This window comes from Lontra canadensis, unplaced genomic scaffold (genome assembly GCF_010015895.1).
Source record: "Lontra canadensis isolate GAN:19392208 unplaced genomic scaffold, GSC_riverotter_1.0 scaffold31, whole genome shotgun sequence".
Classification (NCBI taxonomy): Eukaryota; Metazoa; Chordata; class Mammalia; order Carnivora; family Mustelidae; genus Lontra; species Lontra canadensis.
The window spans coordinates 9618706-9628636 of NW_022631025.1; the positions used below are offsets into that span (position 1 = coordinate 9618706).

At 42.6% G+C, this 9931-nt stretch overlaps 1 protein-coding gene across 1 annotated transcript; it reads left to right on the forward strand.

Annotated features, from left to right (window-relative positions):
- Positions 1-1619: 1619 nt before the first annotated feature.
- FAM122A (family with sequence similarity 122A) lies at positions 1620-2927 on the forward strand. Its single transcript, XM_032866569.1, has one exon. The coding sequence runs from the start codon at positions 1746-1748 to the stop codon at positions 2607-2609; it is 864 nt and encodes a 287-aa protein (XP_032722460.1). The 5' UTR covers positions 1620-1745; the 3' UTR covers positions 2610-2927.
- The last annotated feature ends 7004 nt before the right edge of the window (positions 2928-9931 follow it).

Consider the following 9931-nt stretch of genomic DNA (forward strand, 5'->3'; position numbering starts at 1 on the left):
TGTAAATGATAATACCGTCTGTGGAGTGTTAAGAAACCTAGGGGTTGCCTTTGAATTGTCTGTTCCTTTCAACATCTGAATGGAATCCATCTGCATATCCTCTTGGTTCTACTTCCAGAACATCTGATTCCATCTACTTCTCCCTGTCACTGCTGCTACAGCCCTCGCCGTCATCTGCCTCTACTGTAGCCGTGGGTTCCGGATCCAACCCTTTGCTTCCACTCTTGCCGGCTTTCAGCCTAATTCCCGCTGAGCCAAAGCGATATTTAAAACCTAAGCCAGATAATATAACTTTTCTGCTTTAAACTCCCTAGTGGCTTTTCATTGTACTTAGGATGAGATCCAAACTCTTCTATGTCCTCACACCACTCTCCCCCTTATGCTTCAGCTGCCCTTTTTTCTTCTCATGCCAACTCACCAATCTCATGTCTGCCTAGGGCTTTCTTAGCAGGTGCTATTTTCTGTACTTAGAATAGTCATCCCCCAGATGTCAACATGACTTGCTTCTTGTGGTTAGATCTCAGCTCTGATGCCCCCTCCCTTGTATCAGTAGTGCTCTATCACACCATCCTATTTTTCCCTAAGGTTTGCCACTATGTGAAAATAGCTTATTTATCTATCTCCTTCCCTTCAGTAGAAATTAAATGCTCTCATATTAGGGCCTCTTTCGTAGCAGTGCTTAGTACATAAGGGGAAAAAAAAACAAACCTTGACAATACACGAATAAACAGAAACCCATTTTAATGAGATATCAAGGTTTATATTAATTACATGAGCTAAATATTGTCTTTATTTTTAAAGTGTGAAGCCCTGTTGTTTCCCTCCCTTTATACCGAGTGAAGATTATTGAGCACATATGCTTGTCCTAGAAAGATGAATCTAAATAAAATAATAGTAATAACCGTGACAGGGTGGTTTTCCCCCTGATCTAAATCGTTCTCAAATCTACCGTTGTCTCCTCTCCCACACTAACCCCTCAGTGCAAATTACCATCTCCTCTGGCCTAGGAGACTGCCTCCCCTCTGGTCTTTCCCCTGTAGGTTCTAATCTCCCAACCATCTTTTCTCCAGACGGCAGCTGGCAGGCTTTGCGGTTGCTGCTAGACTCATGCTTGAAAACCTTCCGAGTTTTCATTGTTCTCAGGATAAAGGCCAGAACTGCCCGGGACCTCACGTCAGGGTAGCCCTCACTCCGCACTGAAGGCCACACTCCCTCCCTCACCTCCTGGTTCCCGCCTGCCACCACAGTGGTGGCCCTAGCTTCCCGCTTCCTGGACGGCTCACTATCCTGCACCCATTTTTGTCTCCTCCTGATCTCAGCAGATGGTCCCTTCCTCAGGGAAGCCCTCCCTGGTTAGGCCAAGCTCTCCTCCCCTTCATACATTCCCCGTATCACCGTCGGCCTTTCAGGGTCTCCTTTTACAAATGCATACTCCGGGACATGGTAACCTTATTAACATGCGTAGGCGCGAGCTCGTAGCTCGGTAACTCATTGCGGAAGAAGTGGACTGAGTAGCTGCCCAACCACTCCTTGCCCCTCCCCCTAGGGCTGCAGGGCGACTATTACGCATTAAGCAGGCGCCCGGAGAGGGAGATCTCACGGCGCCTGCGCGAAGGGGCACGCATGCGCAAAAGGACGAGCCCGCTGACAGATTCGCGGCGGCGGTGGCGGTGGCCCTGGCCCTGGACTGCGGGGAATGGGAGTCCTAGGTCTCTGAGCGCCGCCCCCGCCTCCCTGCCCCCGACATGGCTCAGGAGAAGATGGAGCTAGACCTGGAGTTGCCTCCGGGTACTGGCGGGAGCCCGGCGGAGGGCGGCGGCAGTGGCGCCGGCGGGGGCCTCAGGAGGTCTAACAGCGCCCCCCTGATCCACGGCCTCAGTGACACTTCGCCGGTGTTCCAGGCCGAGGCGCCGAGCGCCAGGCGGAACAGCACAACGTTCCAGAACCGCCACGGCCTGCTCCTGCCGGCCTCCCCCGTCCGCATGCACAGCAGCCGCTTGCACCAGATCAAACAGGAGGAGGGCATGGACTTGATCAACCGAGAGACCGTCCACGAGCGCGAGGTGCAGAACGCAATGCAGATAAGCCACTCCTGGGAGGAAAGTTTCAGCCTGAGTGACAACGACGTGGAGAAGTCCGCCTCCCCGAAGCGCATCGATTTCATTCCGGTGTCACCAGCACCGTCGCCCACCCGGGGGATTGGGAAGCAGTGTTTTTCACCCTCCTTGCAAAGTTTTGTGAGTAGCAACGGATTGCCTCCGAGCCCCATTCCCAGCCCAACGACTCGATTTACTACCCGGAGAAGCCAGAGTCCCATCAATTGCATTAGACCAAGTGTTCTTGGACCCTTGAAAAGAAAATGTGAAATGGAAACTGAGTATCAGCCAAAGAGATTTTTCCAGGGCATCACCAACATGCTTTCTTCTGACGTTGCACAGCTGTCAGATCCTGGCGTGTGTGTATCGTCGGATACCCTCGACGGAAACAGCAGCCGTGCGGGATCTTCGTGTAACTCACCAGCGAAAGTCAGCACTACCACCGACTCTCCTGTGTCGCCTGCCCAAGCGGCCTCTCCATTTATTCCAGTAGACGAACTTTCATCTAAGTGATTCACCCACCCATCCTGAGACTCGGTTTTTTTGTTTGTTTTGTTTTTGTTTTGCAACGGAGAGAAAAAAATCAAGTCGGAGCAAGCACTGAACTTTGTCAATTAATTTGAGGCTATTTCCTATTTGACCCTCTTCCTTTTTTTGGAATTTCCTGAAATGTTGTTACTCTATAGAACTTTTATGTCAGGTTCCTGCAGATGCCCTTGAATTCAGTGTAGTAATATTTTCAGACGTTTTCCAATAAGTGTGTTGAAGCATACGTCTTTATGCTGCTAATATGTTTAAATACATATGTTATCCCTTGATTTTTTAAAATAATTGAGAGCTCTATTTATTTATGGGATTATTAAGTTCTGATGCAAATATAAATGTTGAATTAATCAGCATAGTAAACTGATGTTTTAAAATTCCATATTTCATGCCCACACTAATTTTTAATGTTATTTTTCAGTGATTGCTAATTTCTATTTGACGAAGAACTTAGCTATTTACAGCAATTTTTAAAAAATAAGTTAAAACATATCGATCTAGTGGTTGTCTATTTTATCCAGGAATCCTTGGATATTTAATTTTCTGGGTACACAAGTGGCTGGGAGGGGGAATGATAAAAGAACAAAATATGAAAGTTTGCAACAAATCTTTTTAAATTAACTATATAAAGTAAACACTGAAATGCATTTTCTAATGAAATTTTAATATTAATTCTAATAAGTTGTGCAAATAGAACTGCAGGAAAGTTTAAGAAAAAAAAATTTTAAACCAGAAAGTGCATTTTCTGGGGTATAATCCTGAAGGAAAATGGGACAGTGCCTTGCAGTCTTAGCCCATTCTACGTAGGCTGAGACCAGGTTCTTTGTACCACTGCAAACTTAAAAGTTTCTCAAATAGAAAATGTGGGAAGCCCTGTTGAACTTCATCAGAGCACCCAGGCAGATAAGTCTCTCAATCATTGATATGCTTTAAAATATCCAGTTGTGCCTCAGTGAAAAATCCTTGCCAACAAGGAGCCAAAGCAGCTTTTGGCTGCTTTTCTGCTCTGCCCATCTGTCACCTTCCTGGTTTTCCCTGGCTCAGGAAGGAAGCAGCTGTTTCCTTGCCAACAGGTCCTTCCTCTCCACCTCCCATCAAACTAGGGCACCATCGGTTAGACAGAGGTACAGCTTATGACTTGGATTTCTGACAGTGTGCAACAACAGAACTGTGGAATTGTTGCAGGAACCTGTGTAGTTAAAGCCAGAGCTGGAGTTGACTGCCTTGGGGATTGCTAATTGATTAAGGGTCAGTGACTTGCAAGAGAAAATCAGTGGAGAGTCACATAGGTAGATCATTATTTAACTTAGATTTTTATTAAAGGTAGAATTGTAAAATGTTCTTTTCTTTGCCTTTTACAACTAAGACAAAATACAGAAATATTTAATATCAAATGTTTTTATATCATGCTTCCTATATCTTCCTTTACTAGATAGATAGAATGGCAGACAAAAGGGGAAGGGGAAGAAATAAAGAGAGACCAAGATAAAAAGCTCCAGCTTTCTAAGTTACTGCTTATAGAGATTTTAACAATTATGTGGAATTTTTACAACTATGAGAATAAATGGAACTGGTCAGCTTTTGAAAGTTGCCTTAAGAATTCAATGAAATTATGTCGAGGGTAAGATTGTGTCCGTAGGCTGAAAGTACTCTGTTCTGGGTAGTAGTTGACGTACTCCAGTCCTGACTGTGTTCCTCCAATTCAAACCTGTATAGCCAGCTTCCTGGTGGGTAACTTGACCTGCTTCCAGAGGCGCTTTAACCTCAGCATCTCCAAAACAAAATTCAGTATCATTGAACCTGTTCTTGAATTCCCTAAATTGATGTCCTCACTGGCTGATTTTCTAAACTAGAAACCATGGGAAGTGTCTTTGACTTTCCCCTTTACCCTATCACATCCAGTGTAATCGCTAAGTCCTGTCTCCTGAAGTGAATCTGAGACCTCTCCCCTTCTCTGTTCTTTGCCTCTGATTAAACTTGGGTTCCAGCCTAAGTGATCTCGTCCATTTTCCCACCTCCCCTTCTGGCCCAGTCTTCACTCTGCCTCTAAAGTGATCTTCCTGAAATAGACACTTGATTGAAAACTTTATGTGCTTCCCCATTTCCCACAGCGTAGGGAATGCTTTCTGTAACCTGGCGTATAATAAGGTCCTTCATTCACTGGGCGTACTGTAAAACAGCTTTACAACTCTGCTCATCCTATCTGAGCACACATCCTTCCTTCTTACTCTGCAAACACTAGACTCCTTGATCTTCTTTAAATACACCGTGTACTTTCATGTGTTTGTGCCTTTGGATGGATTGTTCTCCCCCCGAAAATGCCATTCTTGTCCTTTTCAGCCAGGCAAATGCTTTGTTTCTTTTTTATTGCATGTTAATTTAACTATGAAAGAATGTATACCTGCTGATTATAAAAGTATTTAAACAATGCAGATATCTATATAGTAAAAACTGAAGTCTGCCTTTTACTATGTAAAATTCATCTGCCCTTCCCATTGGTAATTTCTGTTAATTCAGTATATATTGTACAAGTTATTTTGCTCCTCATTTTCGTGTATATATGTATATAAATTCGGGAAACCAACATGTCCTTGACATCTCTCTTCCTTTTCTTTCCCCATATCTTCCCTAAGTTTTAGTGGTTTTCTCTTCCGGAATCTACCCTACCCCCCTTTTCATCTCTGCGGCCACCCTGCCCCCAGGCTGCCATTCGTTTCCCTCAGAGACTTCCAAAGTAGCCTAATTCCCACTCATCCCTTTCACGCGTCCCTCTCACACGCTCTGGTCAGGTGTCCATTCATTCTCCATACAACAACTAAAGTAATCCTTTTAAAATTACATGTCTGATCCTTCCATCGTCCAGCTTAAGGCTTCTCCTTTGCTTCCTGTTATGTTTATGGTATACCAAAATGTACTAATTCTGGCCCAAGGGGCCTGAGGGGATCTGACATTTGCCCCTCCCTCCCCCTTGCTTTCTTACTGAAAACATCATCTTCTTTCCCATTTTAGGTCCTGTGGCCAGATCCTTTTCTCTGAAGGTATAGGGAAGCCTTTATTTCTGTAAGCTTATTTTTCTGTATGGGTGGTACATTTTAAATCAGATGAGGCTCTCAGAGTTTATATAGACCATTATTGTTTGTAACTTTAGTCATGACTTTTAAGGGCTTAACTTATGTGAGACCTATCCTTCAAAAAACAGTTATAAGGTCTTAGTACTGCTAAGCTATGAACTTGGTGCTGGAAGTCCCCAAGCACATCAACATTTAGCTAAAGTACAGCCTGTCATGTATAACAAATCGCTGTGGTCTATTTTCCTTTATTGTGTTCGTTAAAAACACGATGAAAATGGAAAAAAAAAAGATGGTCACCAAATCTATGGGTGCTGGATGTCAGAACCTTTGAGCATACTTAAAAGATTGATTGTAACCAAGAATAATCTGTATTGAGATGCCTTCCAGGGACCCAGATTTATCATGTTAGGTCAGCTGGTTATACACCTACACCGAGAGACGGACCACTCTTAGATATTTGGCAGTAAGATGGAGAAAGTGTCAAGGTTTCTGAGGGAATCAAGACTAAGAAAAAATTTTTTTTCTTAAGACTGTGTATGTAGAGCGTGAGAAAAAGTCTGAAGACCCAAGAGAGAGGCAGGAGATGGGAATAACTTCCCAAACAACAAACCAAGGAAGGTGTAACCTGCATTTCCTGGGTAGCATCTGCAAATAGAAGAAAGGGTCAGCCTGAGAAAGGAGGTTTGGAGGCATTTTTTTTTTCCTCTCTGAAAGCAGAAAGGAGAGGGGAAGAGGCTTGAACAAAGATATCAGTACATGTTGAATTGATTCGCTTTTGTAGGAGCTTGTGGGTGTGGAGGAAGGTATAAGAAAAGAGGAAAGGATTTGTATCTGATTGCTTCTATTTTCTAATTACCCAGTAGTCTAGGGTATTTGAGGGTGGGTGGGAGTAGATTTAGAAGCTTTAGCAAAAGAAAGATTTAATGTTGCCTTTTGAAAATCTGTAAAGCAGTGACTCAGGGTTGAGAGGAAGCTTGACCAGGCCCCGTTTGCGGGGTTGGACGGCAGATGCAAAAGAAGTAGATGGGATTGACCTAGGTTTAAGAATTGGTTAAGTAGACCTAGATTGAGTCCAGTGTGTGAAGCAATTAAAGATTCTGTTGAAAGTGTAGCGGAGTTACTGGCCAAGGCCTTGAGGGTGTTAAGAGAAGTCAGCAGTGGGTGATGGACGAGACCCCTTTTCTCAAGGCCTTACAATCAGCCGTGACAAAGTATACAGAGAACTGGATCTCATGCAGGACTCCTGTTTCAGTTTTGCCCATCTTTTTCGTGGCTTGTTTCGTTTCATTAGAGAATCAGTCTTTTTTTTTTTTTTAGATTTTATTTATTTATTTGACAGAGATCACAAGTAGGCAGAGAGACTGGCAGAAAGAGGAGGAAGCAGGTTTCCTGCTGAGCAGAGAGCCCAATGGATCCGGGGCTCAATCCCACGACCCTGTGATCATGATCTGAGCCGAAGGCAGAGGCTTTAACCCACGGAGCCACCCAGGTGCCCCTAGAGAATCAATCTTAAATCAGCAAGCCATGAGTCCCACTTACGTGATAGAAAAAAATTAAATCAGATTGCTCACTGTAGCCAAGACAATTCTTTATGCCTTCCTTAACTTGCCATCCAAGTAAAAATTTTTCTTAAAAGTTGAAATGACCTTTCTGTAAAAAGAAATTGCATATAAGGTACTTGCTATTGTCAGGCACTCTTCTAGGTACTAAACAAATTTATTTCATTTACTTTTTACCACTGCCATCTGAGATAAATGCCATTTTTCTCATTTTGCAAATGAGACAGACACAGAGAGGGGCTAAATAAATAACTTGCTCAGGTGTCTGAAGTCAGGGGTAGGCAGCGGATCGTGGTGGTTAGGAACACGGGCTTCGGAGCCGAGCGGTAGAGAGGATGACATGGTCAATATATGTAAAGTCCAGCCATGCTGGGCAGTTTCCATAGAAGGGTCAGCCGTCCTCATCACCGTGGCTGTTGTCCTGATAGTCATCTAGCAGGGACTGGCTAAGGAAGCTTCTGATCACCCTTGGCAGGCCAAAGCTCCTGCGTTCACACTCAATGACAGTACGCTGTCCACCCTTCAGGGCAGCCTGTCCTTTTATGAGGTCAGTGTTTTCCATGTTGAAGAGTCTTTCTTGCAGACGACTGGTTCCTTTGTAACTTTCACAACTGAGGTCAAAGCTGTCTCTCTGGATCCTCTGTAATTACCTTCTCTTGCTTCTGGATTTGAGAAATCTGGAGCAGTTTCTCAGCGTGTTCCCCCTGTGAAATCGGGCTGCCATCCTTTACAGCCAAGATTTTCCCAAGATTGTGATCCCCTCAAGACTGTTTGCCCGCCCCAGTGAGAAAGCCAAAAATGGCCTGATAACATGAGCCATCACCAGTGACAATAATTAACAATAATTAGCACTAATATTTATTAAACACTAAATTGAGCATCTACATACTATTTCCAGTGCTTTGTATGAATGAGTTCGTGTAATTCTCATAACAGTCCTGTGGGGTAGGTGCTGTGATTATTTCCATTTAACATGAGAAGACCAAGTGCGTTTTCTCAAGTCTCCCATTACTTTTTGTTTCCTTTAGGATTTAGGTCTTTTTGTGTTTTTTTTTTTTCTTTTTCTCATTTGAGATAGTCTCTTTTCCAGCTTGTTCTTGCTGCCACTTACATGTTGAATCAAATGATATATTTATTTAGAATGGTGGTTTTAGACATTATTTTCATATTAGAGGAAGCTCTCAGGAGGATTTTCTTTAGTAATAGGTAAAATTAAATTGGTATAGAAAGAAATTATGGTTTACATATTTTCAAACTGACTTGCTATTTGAAATAAGAAATCTAAAACCACAAATTTTAGATTCTTTTCTTTGAAAAAAAACCCACATATATATGCCTTGTTATATTTGAGTTATACAGTGTCCTTGGTTGTCTTGAGATTGTCCATTCCTAGGGAAACACAGGCAAGATCATTTTGACCCTTCCCCCCAACACACAAAAAAAGCCCTGTAAGTTTAAAATGTATAATTTTTCTTTTCCTTTTTTAAAAATTGAAGTGTAATTAACATACAGCATTGTAGCAGTTTCAGGAGTACAGTATGATTCACCAAGTCTGTGCATTACTCAGTGCTCATCAAATAAGTGTACTCATTAATCCCCATCACCCCGTTCACCCCTCCCCCCTCTGTATGTAAGAGCCTGTTACTTTGTTTGTTTCTTTGTGTGTTTTGTTCCTTAAATTCCACATACGAGTGGAACCCTGTGGTATTTTTCTCTGTCTGGCTTGTTTCACTTAGTGTTACACCCCTACGTTCATCCATGTCATTGCAGATGCAAGATCTCTTTCCTTTCTGTGGCTGTACGTACCACAGCTTTCTTATCCGTTGTTCTACTGGTGGACACTTGGATTGTTTCCATTTATCTTGGTTTCTGTAAACAGTGCTGGAATAAACGTAGGGGTACATATATCCTTTCAAGTTAGTGTTTTCGTTTTCTTTGGGTCAATACCCAGTGGTGGAATTCCTGGATTATAATTCTAATTTTAAGTTTGAGGAACCTCCATACTGTTTTCCACAGTGACTGCACCAGTTTGCGTTCCCACCAGCTGTGCACAAGGGTTCCTCTTTCTCCACCTCCTGGCCAACACCATTATCTTGTCTTTTTGATTCTAGTCGTTCTGACAGGTGTAAAGTGATACCTCATCATGGTTCTGTTTTCCAGTTTCCTGATGATGAGTGATGTTGAACATCTTTTCATTTGTCGGTTGGCCATTTGTCTGCTTTGGAGAAATGTCTGTTCAAGTCCTCTGCACATTTTTATTTATTTAAAAAAAATTTTTTTAAGATTTTATTTCTTTATTTGACAGAGATCACAAGTAGGCAGAGAGGCAGGCAGAGAGAGAGGGGAAACAGGCTCCCCACTGAGCAGAGAGCCCAGTGTGGGGCTCGATCCCAGGACCCTGGGATCATGACCTGAGCCAAAGGCAGAGACCACTGAGCCGCCCAGGTGCCCCATGTTCAGGTCCTCTGCCCATTTTTAAATCAGATTATATGTTATTTGGATGTTGAATTGTTTATATTTTATTTTATATATAATATATATATTAATGTATAAAATATAATTATATATAATTTAATATAATTATAATTTATAATATAACCCATATAATATAGTATATTATATGTTTATATATAAACATATATATAAAATATATATTTATACA